Consider the following 21152-nt stretch of genomic DNA (forward strand, 5'->3'; position numbering starts at 1 on the left):
TCAGGTCATGATCTCATGGTTCCTGAATTCAAGCCCCATGTCAGGCTCTGTGCTGACAGCTCGGAGCCTGAAGCCTGCTTCAGTTTCTGTGTCTGCCTTTCTCTCTGCCCCTACGCTGCTTGCTCTCTGTCTGTCTCTCAAAAATAAACATTAAAAAAATTTTTTAGGGGCGCCTGGGTGGCTCAGTCGGTTAAGCCTCCGGCTTCGGCTCAGGTCAGATCTCCCGTTCGTGGGGTCGAGCCCCGTGTCGGGCTCTGTGCTAACAGCTAGCTCAGAGCCTGGAGCCTGCTTCCAGTTCTGTGTCTCCTTCTCTCTCTGCCCCTCCCCCTCTCATGCTCTGTCTCTCTCTGTATTAAAAATAAATAAAAAATTTAAAAAAAATTTAAAAAATTTAAAAAAATGTTTTAATAAAAAAAAGAGCAGATGTATTCATGGATCAGAGGACTGAATATTGCAAAAACAAAATTACTGGTCAATTTATATATCTAATGTAACCCTAATGAAAATCTTTAAAAAAATTTTTTTACTGTTTTTATTTATTTTTGAGAGAGAGAGTGAGCGTGAGCAGGGGAAGGTCAGAGAGAGAGGGAGACACAGAATCCGAAGACAGGCTCCAGGCTCCAAGCTGTCAGCACAAAGCCTGAGGTGGGGATCAAACCCATAAACCGTGAGATCCTGACCTGAGCTGAAGCCAGACGCTTAACCAACTAAGCCGCCCAGGCGCCCCAACCCTAATCAAAATCTTAACTGGGGTTGATTTGTTTGTTTTGTTACTTATTTTTCACTTTGTCGACTCTTCCTATATTGTTTATATTTTTAGCTAAAATAATTATGAGTATATCAGTAGACAAAGCATAAGTGTATCATTATGTTAAAACTCTAAGCTATAGTATATAAAAGAAAGGTTGACATCCAAATATCATCAGCTTAAATGGAACTATTGCCACCCAATATAGTCCATGGACTATTCACACTGTAAATTTTATATTGTTTGGTTTTGAAAATAAAAAGATCTTTATTGCTGTTTCTGACCATGAGATACATTCAATTTTTGTTGAAAACATTCAAATGCCCAAATGTAGAAGATATCTAATGCCCCAGAGGTAAGCACTTATACGATCAGGTATATCTGCTTCCATATTTTGTTCTCGGCATAATTACACCTCCATGTATATTTTCTTATGGTACCTGTCATGCACAGTGAAAACTACCAAGCCTCAACAGCTCGACTACCTACTATATGTACAGTCTTAGAATCAAAAGGATAAAAAGGTAAACTGGTGGAATTCTCCCATAAGCTTCATCCATGCTAATTTATGAGTGTGTTCAACCATTTACTGCTTAGAAAATAAAAACTTACTGTATTGTATATTCCTTCAATGGTTTCTGGCCCTTCGGTGGATTTAGCCACCACTTTCAGCTTCCCAGGTGACCCTTTCTCCAACTGTTGAACCTGGTGACAGAAAATAAGTGGGTCTACAGGGCACACGCATGTGTGTGTGGTGTGTGTGTGTGTGTGTGTGTGTGTGTGTGTATTTAGGTTTTTAGACTAAGTAAGGATAGAGAAAAAAAAGGACTGTCACAAAATACAATTTGGAGGTAGGACTAAATTAATGGATTAGTTGGTGGTAACGTAAAGAGTGAGGGATGCTTTCTCGCTACGGGCTTAACAAATTGCAAAGACTCTAGTGCCGCTTACTGAGTACGGAGATAGGCCAGAAAGAGGAGTTGGGAGAAAATCGACTATTTCGTTTTTGTCTTAATAAATTTGAAATGTTTCTGAGGAATGCAAGTGGAGATATCCCACAGCCAAATGTATAAATGGGTGTGGGGTTCAGGAGAGATGCCTGGGGAGGATAGATAAATCTGAGAGCTGTTAGCATCGAGGTAATAAAGTAAGACCTAAAGAAGACCGCCCGAGTAAAATGTGCAGAGGAGGGAGCAGGTGCGCTGACATTTACAGGTTGAGGAGCCACAGAGCTCCAGGCTGTGGGACCAGAAAGGTCAAGAAAGGAGAATGTCTCAAACAGAAGGCATGTCACTTTCACAAATGCTGCCCAATTATTACATAAAGGACAGAGATGTGACCATCGGCTTTGATAGCATGGAGTTTGTCACAGACCCCGACATGCGATTTCCAAGGAATAGCAAGGACAGAAGGCTGAAGTGGGAAATGGAGGCAAGAAACCAGAGTGTCCTTATACCCTGAAAAAGGAAAATGGAGACGGTCAGAAGGGCAGAGGCGGGGAGGGCTCATTTGTTTTAAGAGGAGAGACATCAGTGGGAAACACAGAGGGGCAAGCAAGGACAGCTAAGTGAAGATGGGGTACCCCTGGGAAAGTGAGAGAAGTGAGAGTAGCCGCCAGGACCTGAGGGGAACAAGGACCCCTTCCCATATGGGGGCAAGGACAGAGGGAGGACAGTGGGACATGTGGAGGTCACTTTTGTAGACCAGGAGGTGAGAACATTATCTTGAAGGTGTCTTACTAAGTGCAGCGTAATTTATTTCATGCAATGAATTAAGGACAGGTAGAATAGAAAAACTAAAGAGGCAGTAAAAAAACTAAAAACAAAAGGAATTTCCAAATGCCTTGCAGACTCACCGTCACAGGTATAAATTTTCTTAAGAACTTAACACCATGTTGCTCCATGTAGGAACCCACTCTCTCTGCCATTTCTTGATCAAAGCCACGAAGAAGGATTGAGCGCACCATAACCGTGACATCTAAGCCAAGGCCGGAGAGAAATCCCGCACATTCCAGAGCAACATAAGATGCACCCACCACTAATGTTTTACCAGGGCAATAAGGCAGAGAAAAAAGGTCGTCACTGAAAAATAAAAACAACAAAAGGAACACCCAGGCAATAGAAATGAATTATTTAGGTTTCGATGCACAGGGGTCTTCCGTCGGCTGCATTGTGCTTAAAGGAAGAAACATTAACAGAATCATCTTTCTGGAGTTTGTGATAGTGTCCATAGTAGATCTTTCAAAATCAAATTGGTGGATCACAAGTAAAGGTATTTTAAAAATGAAATAGAAAAGAAACCATTAGACAACATTATATGTGATAAGAAACACTGTTTGGTTTGAGTGTGTGTGTGTGTGCGTGTGTGTGAATCTGAACAACAGTACAACGAAAATTGCACTTCTTAATGTACATCTGGTCAAAAAAGATTGAAAGTCATTGTAGTGTGTTATACAATGTCCTCTTTAAAGCCATCCAGGGATAGTTACGGGGCAATCTCAGTATTAAGAACAGCCAAGTTTCTCCTGATCAACTGGTTCATTATCATATGGACACTAAACCCTAAAGCTATTTGCCTTTACTTCTTTGCTTTGGCCTCCAAGAAATTCCCAGACCTCAATGAGCAATTAGCTAGAATCATACAGCAGGTATCTGTGCATCCGTTGGACCTTATTTACCTAACCTTGTTTTCTCTTGGCTTTGTTATGTTAATCGCTTAGCTTCTTCTGGTATACTTTTAAGTGGCATCAATCCAAAGCTTCTGTGAAACAGTATCAGAGACTAAATAAATTGGAAACATCAACAGAACACAACTTGCCATTACAACAGTCTATTTAATCTTACCTAGTAATACAGTACTCTTTATCTCCTGGGATTCCTAAGTACCGTGGCCTTTCGCCTGTTGCTATGACAAACTTTGCAGCAGTATGGCAAGTTTCCTGTCCTCTTCTGTTGGTTGCCTGGAAGAGAGAAAAGTAAATTTCATGTCTTCCACGAACACCATAGAGTATGAGACACCCTGGACATCTAGTTACCCCTTACAGCCCTTCCCATCCAACAGGAGCAGATGTGCAACACTAGTAACACAGGGCGAGGGACACCAACATAGAAGAGAGAAATCTCTCCAAATTTTAACCAGAAGAGCCCAGTGGAGGTGGACTGGAAAGCCAGCCAAGGACGGCTTCGAAGGTGGTGATATTTCGAGTGGAGACAAAATGGTGAAATGATCTGGGAAGAATGGACATCCACAGAGAGAACGGAGCCTATAAAAAGCACATAGGGGGCGCCTGGGTGGCTCAGTCAGTAAAGCGTCTGACTTTGGCCTAGGTCGTGATCTTGCAGTTTGTGGGTTCAAGTCCCGCATCAGGCTCTGTAATGACAGCCCTAAGCCTGGAGCCTGCTTCAGATTCTGGGTCTCCCTTTCTCTCTGCCTCTCTCTCTCTCTCTCTCTCAAAAATAAATAAATATTAAAAAAAAAAAAAAAAAAAGCACACAGGCTTGAAAGCGGCTGGTGTCTGAGAACTGCAAGTGGCCAGAATGTGGCAGGAAGGGAGGGTCCGTGTCACGGCAAAGGGAAACAGATGAGTGCCAAACGTGAACACCTTTATGTGCCGTTCTAAAGATTCTGGCTATGGGGGCACCTGGATGGCTCACTTGGTTGAGTGTCTTACTTCATCTCAGGTCATGATCTCACGTTCGTGGGTTCAAGCCCCACTCCAGCTCCGAGCCTAGAGCCTGCTTTGGATTCTGTATTTCCCTCTCTCTGCCCCTCCCCTGTTCACACTCGGTCTCTCAAAACTGAATAAACGTTAAACAAAATTTTTAAAGATTTCGGCTAGAGGCGCCTGGGTGGCTCAGTCAGTTAAGCATCTGACTTCGGCTCAGGTCATGATCTCAGGTTTGCAGGTTCCAGCCCCGTGTCAGGCTCTGTGCTGACAGCTAGCTCAGAGCCTGGAGCCGGCTTCATATTCTGTGTCTCCCTCTCTCTCTGACCCTCCCCTGCTCCTGCTGTCTCTCTCTCTCTCTCAAAAAAAAAAAAAAAAGATTTCAGCTATAGGGAACCAGGAAAGGTCATTCATTTGTTTGATTATTTTCAATTATATGAGTAATTCATAAATACATTTTCATCAAAAAAATTTAAAAACCAATGAAGATGTTTAAACAAGAAGGTGGTTTAAACAGTGGGGTGGAGGGAGGGCGGCCAGGAGATAGGCACCATCTCAGGAGGGTCCGGAAAGAACAGACAAACACAGGCTGTGGGGGTGCAGGGAGAGCAGCCTGAAATGAACTGAGGAGATACGGATTATCAGTAAAGGAGGGAGCGCACAAGAGGCGGCTATGCTGTGAATGACAGGCTTCTATCCCGCCAAACGTGCTGGGCACGTCATGATCTGGCCCATATTTCTGTTACCGTTCATGTGACGGATGGAATTCAAATTGGCCAGCGTGTGGTTTCAAAAGGGGCAGCTTACCGTGGACCACCTCCTACCTTTCCAGAGATAATGAATGATACAAAATAACCTCAAATCCCACCCAGAACCCTGCACGCTGGGCTATGAAAGCAGAGTTCAAAAGTAAACTAGGCATTAAGGGTTATATGTGATGGTCTTTTATAACGCCAATGTAAAATTTTTGTGTCCATTGGAATGATCTCATTTTCCTTACATACTGATCTCACGATAAGTAAACATGACAAAGTTTATAAAATACGCTCATGTTCACACTAGTATAATGCTTTTATGAATAACATATTGGAGTCCTAGTTACGTTTTCATTTTCTTTTTCTTTTTTTAATTATTATATTTTTGCTGAAGCAGCGCTGTCACACAACGTCGCACTGGTTTCAGGTGTATGAAGCAGTGGTTCCACGGGTCTGTGTGTTATGCCGTGCTCCCCGTGTCACTGCCATCAGTCCCCATACAACACTACTGTACCGCCACCGCCTCTCTTCTCCAGGCTCTCCCTTTTAGCCCTGTGACTCAGTCATTCCATTTTGCCCATCCCCCTAAGGTTTCATTTCATTTTATTTTTTAAATTTTTTAATGTTTTATGTATTCTTGAGAGACACAGAGAGACAGAGCACGAGCGAGAGGGACACAGAATCCGAAGCAGGTCCAGGTTTTGAGTTGTCAGCACAGAGCCCAATGTGGGGCTAGAACCCACAGACTGTGAGAGATCATGACCTGAGCCGAAGTCGGCCACTTAACTGACTGAGCCACCCAGGCTCCTCCTAAGGTTTCGTTTTAAAAAAGAATTACATTGCTAATATTTTTAGTTTTAGTCTTTGAAACTTTCAACTATTTAGTCTAGTCTAAACATTTTCTTTGAAGATAGTAATAGATTCAAAAGGCAAATAATAACCTCAAAATAAGGGCTCTCTTTTTTTTTAATTTTTTTTAATGTTTACTTTTGAGAGACAGAGAAAGAGAGAGAGTGAGTGGATGAGCAGGGAAGGGTCAAAGAGAGAGGGAGACACAGAATCCAGAGCAAGCTCCAGGGTGTGAGCTGGCTGTCAGCACAGAGCCCAATGTGGGGCTCGAACCCACGAACCGTAAGATCAGACCCACAAACCGTGAGATCATGACCTGAGCTGAAACCGGACACTTAACCGACTAAGCCACCCAGACGCCCATAAGGGCTCTCTTAAAAGGCAATTCCTTCAACTTCGCAGGGCGTGTGGAATCAACAACACCGGGGAAGAAGGTGCACACATGAGGCCATGTGTGTGCGGACACCAGCGACAGTCCTTAACATGCAACATGGAGTTGTCAGATCAAGGCAGCTTCCAGCAACAGTGAAGAAAAGCAATGAACAAACAGTACCCTTATTTTATGATGCTCGACAAATTTTCCATAGGCATTGATGTAGACCACAGACTTCTCCCTCAAGGACAGCCTGTGGCCCCAGTTGAGAGAGCCGATGTGGTTTTGAATCGCTTCGGTCATGGCCTCCCAGTTGTGCTTCACTGAAAATAAATCATCAGAGTGAGGGCATAAAGTGGATTTTATTTTTAATGCTCAATCATATACAACCCACAGAAGCCATACTATAGATTGCTTTAAGAATCAAGAAGTGAACGCAAGGGGTGCCTGGGGGGCTCAGTCATTCAAGCACTTGGCTTCGGTTCATTGATCTCGCCATTCTTGCATGCCTCCATCAAATATTTACATGTGACTTTTCTTCATCATGTAAAGGAAGTGTCCATTTCTTTGCTTAGTTTAAAGGCAGGTGGGTTTTTTTTTTTTAAGCAACAGATACGAGTTTTTTTCAGATGCCTTTAGGCTGGAATCCAGGTCGTCATGTGGGTTTTAGCACCCCTACTACGGTTTCCCAATGACTCATTCGTGTGTTCCCAGAACGAACGCTCAGAAGTCACCATGCATCCCTTCAGTCACTGCTGGAGAGGATTTGCTAATGCTTTTCCTAGAATTTCGGTACCTCTATGGGCGATGGCTTTCTATTTTTACACTCTTTTTGTATTATTGTTATGCCAGTCTCAAATTAAAAAAAAAGTGGACCCTTCTATTTTTCCCAAGCTCAAGAACAGTTCAAATACAGGAAAAGTGTCTGTTCCTTGATGAGTTCAGGAAATTTGTGGCTTGGAGACCGAACTGCCCTTAGGCAATGTTTTCTCTGATAATTCAAGTCAATTCAGGTCATTTATATTTTCTTAAAATATACTCCCTTTCATCGAGATATTTAATATTCTTACCACTAATTTCTATATTGAATTTATCTTTTCTTCCCGTAGTTGTAGTTCTTTTCTCATACCCAATATTAAATATTTGTATGAATTCTCTCTACTATGCCCCTGATTGGATTTGCCAAAGGTCTACCTACTTATTTGCATTTTCAAGTTTATTGGTTCTATTCATTGATTCTATTTTGGGGAGGGTGCTAACTCATTAATTCCTCAGTCTGATTGTGTGTGTGTGTGTGTGTGTGTGTGTGTGTGTGTGTTTTGCTTTGTAGTCTCCCGATCTGGTATTAACTGCCATTGCTTTGGTTTGCATTTCCCTGATATATCTTTTCCCATCTATTTAAAAATGTCCCATCAATTTTAAATAGGAAAATTTAAATTTTCATCTAAAATTTTTAAACTGTTTTTATTTATTTATTTATTTATTTATTTTTAATGTTTTTTTATTTATCTTTTGAGAGAGAGAGAGAGAGAGAGAGAGAGAGAAAGAGAGAGAGAGAGAGAGAGACAGCGTGAGCATGGAAGGGTCAGAGAGAGAGGGAGACATAGAATCTGAAGACAGGCTCCAGGCTCTGAGCTGTCAGCACAGAGCCCCATGCGGGGCTCGAACCCTCAAACCATGAGATCATGACCTGAGCCGAAGCTGGATGCTTACCCAACTGAGCCACCCAGGCGCCCCTAAAATTTTTAAACTCTTATATTCTAAACAATGATCTCCTTTGGTTTTAGTGGTGTGCCCTATAAACAGCACATGGATGCATTCTGTCTATGCAATCAGAGACCCATTCAGCTTTATTCTAACATGTAAAAGACTGCCCTTATGTCGGCCATCTTGTTTTCTGGGTTGTCTGTTTTATATTAGTATCATGCTGTTTCTTTCTATACTTTCCTGTTCCCTTTTTCTTGGAAGTTTGATATTCAGTTTCTTATCTGGAAATTAGGTCTAGGTATACATTTTAAATTTATTTTAATTCATATTTCTCTACTGACATCAAGAATGAAAGCATCTAGAACATTCTCCCAAACCAAGATTTCAGCATGTTTTCACTTTCTTTCTCTTACCCCTTAATCTATGGACTTGTTTTGGCCATTCCAGGGAGCTTCTGCCTGAAAACTAAGCTCCAAATTCCATGGGATGGCCAGTTACCTATTTCTTAACCTTGAAATTAACTTAGAAACATTCTGTATGTGGAAGTTGGAGGAATCTAACACAAAATTTTACTCACTCCAGGAAATTAGAAATATAAAGCTTAGATGAGTGCAGGGACATCACCTGGCCCTTCAGGTGGGATAGAGTGGTGTGAGCATCCGCCCCCGCTGTGCCCTCCAGAAATGCAGAATTCCAGCAGTGCAGGGCAGCGTGCATGGGCAGGGCTGACCCACCAAGAAGTTCTCCGCTCCTGGGGAACCCTGGCGTGGCATGTCACCTGCACACATCCCTGCCTGGCCATCCCCATCACAGGCCCCCTGTGCATTTCCATCGTTCATGGCCTTTCTCTGGCTCACGGTGTTCGGTGTTTTCTCCCTACTTGGACATGATTATTTTAGAATTTTAAAAACAGGGTATAAACACTTTTAGTTTTAAAAAGAGACTCCCGGAGCACCTGGGCGGCTCAGTCGGTTAAGCATCTGACTTCGGCTCAGGGCATGATCTCACAGTCCGTGGATTTGAGCCTGCGTTGGGCTCTGTGCTGACAGCTCAGAGCCTGGAGCCTGCTTTGGATTTTCTCTCTCTCTCTCTCCCTCTCTGTCTCTCCTCCATTCACATTCTGTCTGTCTCTCAAAAATAAATAAAAACATTAAAAAAAAATTTTTTTTAAAGGGACAGCTGGGTGGTTCAGTCAGTTAAGCATCCAACTTTGGCTCAGGTCATGAGCTTACAGTTTGTGAGTTCAAGCCCCATGTTGGGCTCTGTGCTGACAGCTCAGAGCCTGGAGCCTGCTTTGGATTCTGTGTTTCTTGCCCTCTCTCACTCTTTCTGCCCCTCCCCCACTCACATTCTGTCTCTGTCTCTCAAAAATAAATAACAACATTTAAAAAGTTAAAAAAAAAAAAAGAGACTCCCTAACTACCCGACTGCGAATCCAAAAGGTATCCAAACTCTATTCCATTTGGCCTGTTCTGCAGCATTTCCCTCCACTTGGTTCTCATCTGAGATTCCCCATGCCTGGAGTCTTTCCCTTAAAAATCTAAGCTCTCCTGGCTTCTGTGATCCTCGTCTTCCTCACCCACTCCTTATCGGGATCCTTTCTCTGTCTTCTATTCTTCTCCATCCAGAGGGCCTCCCGGGCCCCTCTCAGCAGTTTCTAAGACTGCAACCACGGCCTACAGTGTGGGCGGCAAGCCCGGGCCCTGCCCACACCTCTCTCAAACACAAACTGTCCCCAGGTAGCAAACTCCACTGGGATGTCCCACAGTGGCCTGAGGCGGACAATCCACAAAAGACGCAGGATTCAGGATGAAGGGTTCTTGAAGGTTAAGACAACCCCACAGCTAAACCCGTCAAGTGCAGAGACCTCATTTTATCTACAGCCGGTTGGTCCGAGAGCTGGACGGCAAGCTCCCCATGGAGGTGAGCTTCTGGGGAAATCTGTCTCTGAAGAGTCCGTCCAGCCACAACTCATCATGCTGAACTCTAACCACACCCGGCCACTAACTCACACTTGCCTGTGCCTTCGAACTTGGCCAATCCACTGCATTGTCACTTGGTCCCTCTTCCTGGATTCCTTCCTCTCCTTCATCCTCTACCCAACCTGTGACCTAGGTGGCCTGGCAAGTCACCTGGAAGGATATGCCCATGCACACATTTCTTCCATCAAAATCTCTGGGGAAACAGACAAGTCCTTGAAATCTTTTTTTAAACACCATATATGTTACTCTAAAGAGACAAAACCATCAATCCACCTCTAGCCTGTCAATTCCAGGCCTTAAATCTTCGAAATCCACCCTCTACTTTCCAGTCAGAATTCAGCCTTCACCCAGGCCTGGTCCTTTCACCTCTGGGTTAGGCACCAGCAGCCCCCTCCCCACCTCCAGCCTGCTAAATTCCTTGGCGCCCCCAGAGGGATCCAGAATCCAAACTGTGGTTCCAGCTCCTTGCCTACAGATGCCCCTCAATGGCTCGTTTACGTCCTTTGGGGTCAATCCTCCTCCTTCCAAGGGCATTGAAGGGCCTTCACCACCTGCTTCTCTGTAACTTCATTTCTCCGCATCCCTCTGCCTTTCTCCACGCCGGCCATTCACTACCCGGCAAACACTCCATGCCTTCTCACAGCTCGGCAGTTCAGAGCATGCTGCTTCCTGTCTTCAGTGACCCGCTGCTCTGTGGCCCTCAAGATGCAGCTCAAGGGTCACCTCCCCGACATCAGACTCTCAAGGCCACGTTAAGTGTCCCTGAAGGAGATGCTTAAAACCTAACTATGAATTACTGTGCACAGAATCGCTTCTCTTCTCTTCCAACAGACCCTGTTTGCTAAAGGGTAGGAGCTGTATTTCCTCGTATCTGTATCCTCAGAGCCTATCCCGTTAAGTATTTATCACATGAATTGGTTCCTTTCATTAACCAAAGACATATATGATCACTGGTAAAGTAGAAAATGTTATCACAATAATGGATAAAATTCAAATAATGGCCACACGATTCTGTTTTCTTTATACCTAAAGGGAATCTGAAAATGGCAATTATTCTCTCTCGTGTCCTGCAAAGGGTCTGAGATGGTCGTAGCTCCCACCGTCCCTCTCTGGGCACCAAGGCCCCTGAGAGCAGGGCCAGACTTAAAGCGATTGCCTCTGACTCCCCTGCACCAAAGTAGGGTCCTAACGAGCATTCATTAAATGAGTTTCAGACTCCCCTACAGAAATGTAAATGATAAGCCTTTCTCTAAGAAGCATTCTATAGGCGCAGCTGGGTGGCTCAGTCCATTAAATGTCCAATTTCGGCTTAGGTCACAGTCTCACGGTTCGTGGGTTCGAGCCCCGCGGCGGGCTCTGTGCTGACAGCTTGGAGCCTGGAGCCTGCTTCCGGTTCTGTGTCTCCCCTCTCTCTGCCCCTCCCTCCTTGTTCTCTCTCTCTCTCTCTCAAAAGTAAATATATATTTTTAAAAAAACCTCATTCTATCTTTCTCCCAATCCAAATTTCTATATCTATTACCCACCTTGTTGACTACACTCCCAGCCGAATTTCCTAGAGTCATTTAATGCCTGTCCCAGAAGGGCAGCTTGATGCATCAATTTCTTAGGAACACAGCCCACATTTACACAAGTGCCGCCAAGACCTAGGAAAAAAAAAAAACAACAGTTTTAACGTTTCCTCCGTGTCTGTGTCTGCGTGTATGTGGTTGTGCATATGTACGAAGCTGCTGTGGCTAAAACATGTGGAAATGACACACTCAAATGGTTGGGGGCCAACCTCACACCCTACAAAAACATGCAGATCCCCTAAAGGTATCAGAACTGTATCAGATTAATTCGATGGATACCAGACTGAGGGCTGGAACCCCAGCTCTCAGCCCTTATTCTCTGTAAGTCTGACTCCTTCTCTGAGCTAATGTTAGGTACGGTGCAAGCCCCCCGAACACTACTCTGAATCTTGAATGGCACAAAAACAGGCCATGCAGGAGTGCCTCGCTTCAGGGCATGGATCAGAAAATTCCATCTTTGATCACAGTCTCTCTTCTGAGCATCCAGAGAAGTAGGACATTTCTGGACAGGAGAGAAAGAGGGAAGAGGGCAGGAGGAGAGAAGGAGGAAAAAAACACAGGTATACACACACATTAAAAAAAATCTTTTTTAATGTTTATTTTTGAAAGAGACAGAGTGTGAGCAGGGGAGGGGCAGAGAGAGAGGGAGACACAGAATCCAAAGCAGGCTCCAGGCTCTGAGCTGTCCGTACAGAGCCTGATGCGGGGCTCGACCCCACCAACCCCAAGTTCATGACCTGAGACGAATTTGGATGCTTAACCAACTGAACCATCCAGCCACCCCATCCACACACATTTTTTAACATCCAAGTATTACAAGGAAAATCAAGACAGATTAGCTTCACTGTATGAAACTCTAGGCTAAAATTTTTGAGTATGTTTGAATTTTAAACACGATTTTCATATTTTGTCAGGGTTCTGACAGGAAACAGGGGACACCCTTGAGCTGGGAAAAAGAGGCGAGTTTATAGAGAAATGATTACAGGGGTGTAGACAGGAAGAGCAAAGAGGCACAGAGTGGCAGGGGCCATCGCCAACTCCACATGAAGGGGAAAGCATACTGAGCATGTGACATAGCCCACAGAGGGGCAGCCATGATGGGGGAAGTGGCCTTCCACACCTCCAGTGACCAGCAGGGAGGGACCAGCCAGGAGGGATCAGCAGGGAATGAAGACCTTCACCTCCACTTTCCTCCCTCCTTCTGTTCTCCTCCTGCGACCACTAACTGGCTGAGCCAGAGCACAAGGCTGCCAACTGGCCAGCCTTCTGGGGAACGGAGCAGGGTAGAGATGCAGTAAAGGGATTTGACACATGAACGGACACTATCCAGCACAGACTCTGTGTGTTCTATGAAGGTGAACATTCTCATCTTCAGCGGGAAGCTCACTGGGCACGGTACTGGACGGTCACACACACACACAAACTTGGCTGACCATCCTGCAGCTGTGAAGTTGACACAGAAACACAGAGCAGTGTGACAAAGGTGAGCGCCGCGCAGTATCTATACACTCTGACTGCAAGTAAGCGAAAACATCAGCGCACAACATCAGCGCAGGTGTGCAAGAATTCTATAGCACAAACGATGGAATACTGGAATCACAAAATTCTTCTTTTTTGCAAGATGTCCCTTAGTTATTTTTGCATTCTTTTTCCTAATCACCACGTGTTAGCTAGGAGATCTTAGGTGAGTTATTCAGTCTCACTGAGAGTCACCTTCCTCACCTATGAAACAGGCCAACTGTACCTCTTGAGACTGTTAGGAGGATTACTTAGATTGAAGAAAGCCAAAGATGTATGTAAAGAATGGAAAATCAGGGCGCCTGGGTGGCCCAGTCGGTTGGTTAAGCCTCCAACTTTGGCTCAGGTCATGATCTCACAGTTGTAGGTTCAAGCCCCACATCAGGCTCTGTGCTGACAGCTCAGAGCCTGGAGCCTGCTTCAGATTCTGGGTCTCCCTCTCTCTCTGCTCCTCCCTTGCTCACACTCTATCTCTCTCAAAAATAAATAAAAACATTTTTTTAAAAAAAAGCAGAAAACAACAAGGGTCATGACAACAGGGAAAAGTGCTTACCCCAGGATGTGCCCTGAGGTGACGGGACCACAAAGTCTAGCACCATAACTTTCTTTCCCAAGGTGGCGGCTTCCTACAAAAAAAAAAAAAAAAGCTTCAGATAAAGGTCTTGTCATTTTCCTGACAATCCCCCAATTTTTCTCTCCCCGAAAGGAAAGGACTATGTGAGAACAAAGTCTTTTCTTTTTATTAGCACAGCCAAAGCTTGGACTTGAACATCAAAACTGGTTTTTCTAATGTAGGGGAAGAAGTGCTTATGGTAATTGCCAGGAAAATCACCTCTGAGTTTCATTACTGTCATACCTGAGCACACGCAAGGCCACCGGAGCCACCCCCAATGACAATGAGGTCATAATCGTACGCTGAATCTTCCTGAAGGAGTTTCTGTAGCAAACCGCTCTGATGTGCCTATGGTTTAATCAAAGGAGAGGGTATTGGCACAAGCTATTAAAAATCTGTTTCTTTGTAGCCTATGCTTAATCACCATGGACTGCTTTTCTAAAACTCTTCGAAACAGTCTATAATTTATCTAAGTTCGAGTTGTAAATTCAAATGGTATTCAAATAGGGCCCAACTAGATAGAATGTATACATATGTTTTTGTTCATTATCACCTGACGTCTAGACCTGTGTCAAACGACCCACAGGTCATGGCTTCATGTCAGGTGAGGCCATTTTCCTTGGTCTAATCATCAAAATATTATAACCCAGCACAGTAAAATATAAAATAGCCAAACACCATTTTTCAAAATCCTCTATCTTTGGTTCACCTGCCACAGGCTTTTATTTTGAAAACCATTCCTCTGCATTATCAGCAGGCTATACACTTCACAGTTTTCCTGGCTTATCCTGAATTGGCCTAAATTTTGCAGCTTCTTAGTAACCTTCTATACAACACAAAATTGTGCTTTTTCTTTCAGCAGTGGTCATAGAGGCTGGCTCTGGATAAAGAAAACACCATGTGGCACCAGCTTATCCTGGGAAGCACAGTGTGCCAGTGGGGGAGGGGCAGAGAGAGGGAGACACAGAATCTGAAACAGGCTTCGGGCTCTGAGCTAGCTGTCAGCACAGAGCCTGTCATGAGGCTTGAAACCATGAACTGTGAGATCATGACCTGAGCTGAAGTCAGACACTTAACCGATTGAGCCACCCAGGCACCCCTCAGTGAAAGAGCTACTTAACTACAGGACTCAGCACAGGCCACGTGGCCCCGGAAGGATGGGTGCCCGTGGAGGCTTTGGGCACATTCTAAGAAGGACTCCTCTGGGGGGCATCTGGGTGGCTCAGTGGGTTGAGCGGCTGACTTTGGCTCAGGTCATGATCACACAGTCCATGAGTTCAAGCCCCGTGTTGGACTCTATGCTGACAGCTCAGAGTCTGGAGCCAGCTTCGGATTCTGTGTCTCCCTCTCTCTCTGCCCCTCTCTGTCTCTGTCTCTCAAAACAAAACAAAGACATAAAAAAATTAATAAAAACTAAATAAAAAGGACTCCTTTGGCCTCCTGACTGTAGCTGCCCTTAGGAAAACATGTCTCCTAAGCATTGACCATGCAAGGCAGCTCCTTTCCTAGGAAACGGAATTGAGGACGCTTCATCTCCAGATTCCTCATCGGACATCTCCAGGGCACGGCTCTCAAAACCCGCACTGCCGAGCGTGTTCAGAGATCTCTGGTTAAGGCGCACAGCACCATGGGAGCTGGGGGAGAGCTTCTGGTTCTAATGAAGCAGCCTGTTACTACAGAACGATGATGCTCATGGGTTAACATACACCGCAGACAATCCAGTTTCCCAAGAAAATGTAACTTTTAAACTAAAATTTGAAATGGAAGTATTTCATCACTAACTACTACCGCTTATATATATACATAAAAAAGGATAAAGGAACAGGATTTTAATAAAAGTCAGCAGTTATAAAATAAGGATCTAACTTAAAAAGAAACAGCAATCTTATCTATCACTGCTTTCAAGATTATCTGATAACTATCTTCTACACCTTTCCATTTCACAACTTCCAATGAAGAGACTCCTAAAAGCCATTCTAACCTCTTTTGAATAAATGTGAAAACAAATTTTGAACAAATAGCATTAAAAACAGAATACTACCTGGAAAGTTCGATCACATCCACCCACATGCACTTTATTCACAAAAATATTGGGCACGGTTCTCTGATTAGTGATCTCAGACAGCATTTCTTGAACACTGGCCCCATCATCTGAAGAATAAAAACTTAAATATGTAAAGACATTGAAAGGGTTCCAAACTTTTGGGAGTTGCACAGAAGTGTTACAACGCCAAACACGCACAGGCACACACCCATAAAAGGTCAGTATTTACATATACTATATATTATATAGCTTCACGAAATGATGATGCAAGAAAAGGAAACACCCACGTATTTTCAAAGGAAACCTTAAAGAATATAGGCACATCTACAAATTCATTGAAAACAAACCCTTCTAAATTAGATGTTGATACATTATTCAACATCCATGCCAACACAAACAGGTAAGAATCCTCTTTAAAGAGCAAGATAAATGCTGCTTCAACTGGAATAACTCAAAAAAATACTTACTATAATTACATGTGAAAAATCTTTAGGACCCATAGTCCAAAATGTATCTTCCACCCCTAAAAATAAAACAAGACCGCGACTACTTACGACTCCCTGATTCGGGATACGCTGTAGAAAGTCTCAAAGATTTGAGAACATTCCACTTTTTAATGAGACATGGCTAAAAGGAGTTGGTGAAGTCTGGTGAAGGCAGAGACCAAACTGTTTTCCATTGGCCAGCCTGGTCCCCCACCCTTGCAGACCACATGGGTAAAGTGCTCAATTAATAGAAGACGGATGGATGCAGGGATGACAAGGATTCAAAAGCGTAAAGCTGAAAAGTTACTGTGTTTCCCCTCGTGGGTAATGTGATCAGGAAATAAGGGCAGTGTCTTCATTTATAACAGCTTAATCTGTTTTGCCAGAAAGTTGGCAGACACTTATGACAAGCCTTAAGTGCTTCAAGGTTAGCATCCTCCTCCTGCTCCCTTCCCTCAAATATGAAAAGCATATAAACAAAAAAGTACACCCAATTATTTGTCGTGTAGCATTCTATTTTCTGCATGGTTGAATGCGGACAAAGACAGCTCACCTAACCCAAAGAGACAAGAGTAAATTGAATTGAACAAAGCAAATGGAAAGCAGTCGGTCTTGTTGATGTTAATTACAAACAAAAGTATATACTGCCCATCCTACTTACCAACTTGATCAAGTTCCAAGACCTTAAACTGAACTCCCAAAGAAGAAAACAGTTCTTTAACCTGTAACAAAAATTAACCTGGGTTTTACTCTCACGAAGATTCAACAGAGTTATGAAATATGGGATAAAGGGTTCAAAGGTGATGTCCAGCTCTCTAAATCACAGCCAAAGTTGTATTTTAAGGTCTGCTTTTCACCATTACTTAACATCCTTCAAGCCCTTAGCCCTCAGGAGAGCCCAGACATTCCACTTCCAAGGTGGAGACATCGGGAGCTTGGCAGAATTGCTCCCTGGTGAAACACCCACAACTGGTGAAAATTATTAAAGAAACAATCATTTAACATCTCTGGGGACTGTCCTAAGGGCACACAGCAAATGAAACATTTAGTCAAGAAAATCTGGTAGGTCAGAGTCAGTGTTTCTTGAGCCAGGCCCTGCACCCTCCCTCCCCTGCCCTAGCTCAGCTAGATAGGAGCTCTGCTTCATGGGTGGACAAGAAAATGAGGCTCCCTAATCCCTGAAATATCCCTGTCACCAGAAGGGGCAGGCCACCGGCATTTCTTAGTGTCCCCACCGCTCTGAATGGCAAAGGCTACAATTCCTGGAGGGTAGGGCTAAACATGCAGGGGCTCCCTTGCTCCCTTCTTTCACCAGCACTCACTCAGAGATCTACCCCCCACCCCTCACTGAAAATACTGTACAGCAAGGAATCAGGCTGGGGGAAGTAAGCCAGTAAGACCGGAGGCTACTGCTTGTAAAGCAGGGTCATCAGGGCGCCTGAGTGGCTCAGTCGGTTAAGTGTCCGACTTCGGCTCAGGTCATGATCTCACGGTTCGTGGGTTCAAGCCCCACATCGGGCTCTGTGCTGACAGCTAGCTCAGAGCCTGGAGCCTGTCTTCAGATCCTATGACTCCTTCTCTCTCTGACCCTCCCCTGCTTACACACACACACACTCTCTCTCTCTCTCTCTCTCAAAAATAAATAAAAACATTTAAAAAATTAAAAAAAAAAAAGGCAGGGTCATCAAGCCAAGAGAATCAGGTCACTGTCCCACCCCAAGGCTCTGGAGCAAGGTCTCTGAGATTTTGCCCGGGGAAGAGGTAAACTAGGATCAGAGAGCGCCAAAGCTCTATCCAAAAGAAATGACTTTGTTTGAAATCAACCAGAACATGGGTAAGGTCAAAGTCTAAAGGCATTCTTGAAAACAGTGGAGATTCTGGGGTGGGGAGAGCACAGGCAAGCAACAAAGAGAAGGCTGGTAGCTTCTTTAGAGTAACAGATTGAGCTACAAACCAGCAGTTTACCAGAGAACCCAGGAAAGAGATCGCTAATAGCCCGTCTAGGGTCAGCATAAGCCACCAATATGCTTCAAAAACTACCCCTGCAAAGGGGCCTGACTTCACCAGACAAGAGCATGGAACAACTTACCCCCATGGATATGGTCAAATACAATAAAGCAACTAGGCTGCGATTAGGGAAGCCTAATATCTGGTAGGATATCAAGAGAGACAGAAAACATACCACAAACCAGGTGATAGGGATTAGGGAGAGCACTTGTGATGAGCACTGGGTAACATATGGAATTGCTGAATCACTATACTGAGTACCTGAAACTAACCAACACGGTACGTTAACTAGAGTTAAAATTAAAATGTCATTAAATAAAAGAAAAACAAAAACAAAAACATAACAGACAGTCAACTAGAGCCCTGCTCTGTCATTTCAGGGTGACTGTGCATATAGCTAAGAGGACAAGTGACATTCACTGCTTCATCTTTCAGTACAAATAAACTTCCCTAAGACAATCCTGCCAACTTACTATAGAGAAAAAAAGAGCACACACACAAAAAAAGGCAGAGAGAGAGTAGACTCAGTATCTGGAGTTGCTACAGTCTCCTATCTACAATGTCCAGGTTCCTACCAAAAAACTTACTAGGCATTCAACAAAACATGAAAGTGCATCTATATATGGAAAAAAAAGCAGGCTAGAGAAACAGCCTCTGAGAAGGCCTGTTGATGTCATACTGAATAGACAAGGTAGCTATTACAACTATGCTCAAAGAATTAAATAGAGTTATTCTGAAGGAGATGAAGAAAGGCATGATGATCATGTCTCATCTAATAGAAAATATCAATATAGAAGGAAATTATTTCTAAAAAACAAACGGATGCATAACCAGTAAAGAAATTGAATAAGTAATCAAAAATCTCACAAAAAAACAAGAGTCCAGAGCCGGATGGCTTTCTAGGGGAATTCCACTGAACATTTTTAAAGAAGAGTTAATACCTATTCTTTTGAAGCTTTTCCAAAAAATAGAAATGACAGGAAAACTTTCAAACACATTCTATGAAGCCAGCATTACTTTGATTCCCAAACCAGACAATCCATTAAAAATGAGTACAGACCAATTTCCCTGATGAACATGGATGCAAAAATCCTCAACAAGATATTAGCCAACTGGATCCAATAATACATTAAAAGAATTATTTACCATGACCAAGTGGGATTTATACCCAGCACACAGGTCTGGTTCAATATCCACAAAACAATCAGTGTGATACATCACATCCATAAAAGAAAGGACGAGAACCCCAATCCTCTCAATAGATGCAGAGAAAACATTTGACAAAATACAACATCCTTTCTTGATAAAAGTCCTCAAGAAACTAGGGATAAAAGGATCATACCTCAAGACCATAAAAGCCATATACGAAAGACCCACCACCAATATCATCCTCAATGGGGAAAAACTGAGGTTTCTCCCCCTGTGGTCAAGAACACATCTGGCATGTCCACTCCCACCATCGTTATTCAACACAGTATTGGAAGTCCCAGCCTTGGTCATCAGACAACACAAAGGAATAAAAGGCATCCAAATCGGCCAGCAGGAGGTCAAACTTTCACTCTTCACAAGGGACATGATACTCTCTATGGAAAACCCAAATGATTGCACCAAAAAACTTCTAGAACTGATCTATGAAAACAGCAAAGTCATAAGATATAAAATCAAGGCACAGAAATTGGTTGCATTTCTATATGCCATAATGAAGCAACAGAAATAGAAATCAAGGGATCAAACTCATTTACAATTGCACCAAAACCATAAAATACCTAGGAATAAATCTAACTGAAGGGGTGAAAAATCTATACACTGAAAGCTAGAAAGCTTATGAAAGAAACTAAAGAAGACACACAAAAAAAGGAAAAATATTCCCTGATCCTGGATTAGAAGAACAAACATCATTAAAATGTGGATACTACCCAAAGCAATCTACATAGTCAATGCAATCCCTATCTAAATAACATCAGCATTCTTCACAGAGCTAGAACAAATAATACTAAAATTTGTATGGAACCAGAAAGACTCTGAATATCCAAAGCAATCCTGAAAAAGAAAATCAAAGCTGGAGGCATCACAATCCTGGACTATAAGCTGTATTACAAAGCTGTAATCAAGAGAGTATGGTACCGGCACAAAAACAGACACTCAGATCAATGGAACAGAACAGAAAACCCAGAAATGGACCCACAAACGTATGGCCAACTAATCTTTGACAAAGCAGGAAAGAATATCCAGTAGAAAAAAGACAGTCTTTTCAGCAAGTGGTGCTGGGAAAACTGGACAGCGACATGCAGAAGAATGAACCTGAACCAGGTTCACCATATGCAAAACTAATCTAAAAATGGATGAAAGACCTAAATGTAAGACAAGAAGCCATCTGGGGCACCTGGGTGGCTCAGTCGGTTAAGCGTCCAGCTTCAGCTCAGGTCATGATCTCACAGTTCATGGGTTTGAGCCCTGCGTCGGGCTCTGTGCTAACAGCTAGCTCAGAGCCTGGAGCCTGCTTCGGATTCTGTATCTCCCTCTCTCTCTGACCCTCCCCTGCTCATGCTGTCTCTCTCTCTCTGTCTCTCAAAAAAAAAAAAAAAAAAAAGACAGGAAGCCATCAAAATCCTGGAGGAGAAAGTAGGCAAAAACCTCTTTGACCTTGGCAGCAGCAATTTATTCAACACATCTCCGGAGGCAAGGGAAAAAGAAGAAAAAATGAACTACTGGGACTTCATCAAGATAAAAACCTTTTGCACAGAGAAGGAGACAATCAACAAAACTAAAAGACAAGCAACAGAATTGAAGATGTTTGTGAATAACATAACAGATAAAGGGTTAGTATCCAAGATCTATA

The 21152-nt window shown here is 43.4% G+C and overlaps 1 protein-coding gene across 2 annotated transcripts in view; it reads right to left on the reverse strand.

The window, feature by feature from the left end:
- TXNRD3 (thioredoxin reductase 3) overlaps positions 1-21152 on the reverse strand; it is a 56101-nt gene that overhangs the window by 23560 nt on the left and 11389 nt on the right. For both annotated transcript variants that reach the window (XM_029918252.1, XM_029918250.1), the window contains exons 2-10: positions 16968-17028; positions 15819-15928; positions 14021-14125; positions 13718-13790; positions 11602-11721; positions 6570-6712; positions 3592-3707; positions 2604-2829; positions 1361-1453 (exon numbers count right to left, since the gene is read on the reverse strand). In XM_029918252.1, the coding sequence (XP_029774112.1) occupies positions 1361-1453; positions 2604-2829; positions 3592-3707; positions 6570-6712; positions 11602-11721; positions 13718-13790; positions 14021-14125; positions 15819-15928; positions 16968-17028 (1047 nt within the window). The remainder of the gene's footprint in view (positions 1-1360; positions 1454-2603; positions 2830-3591; positions 3708-6569; positions 6713-11601; positions 11722-13717; positions 13791-14020; positions 14126-15818; positions 15929-16967; positions 17029-21152) is intronic.

This window comes from Suricata suricatta, chromosome 12, assembly GCF_006229205.1.
Source record: "Suricata suricatta isolate VVHF042 chromosome 12, meerkat_22Aug2017_6uvM2_HiC, whole genome shotgun sequence".
Classification (NCBI taxonomy): domain Eukaryota; kingdom Metazoa; phylum Chordata; class Mammalia; order Carnivora; family Herpestidae; genus Suricata; species Suricata suricatta.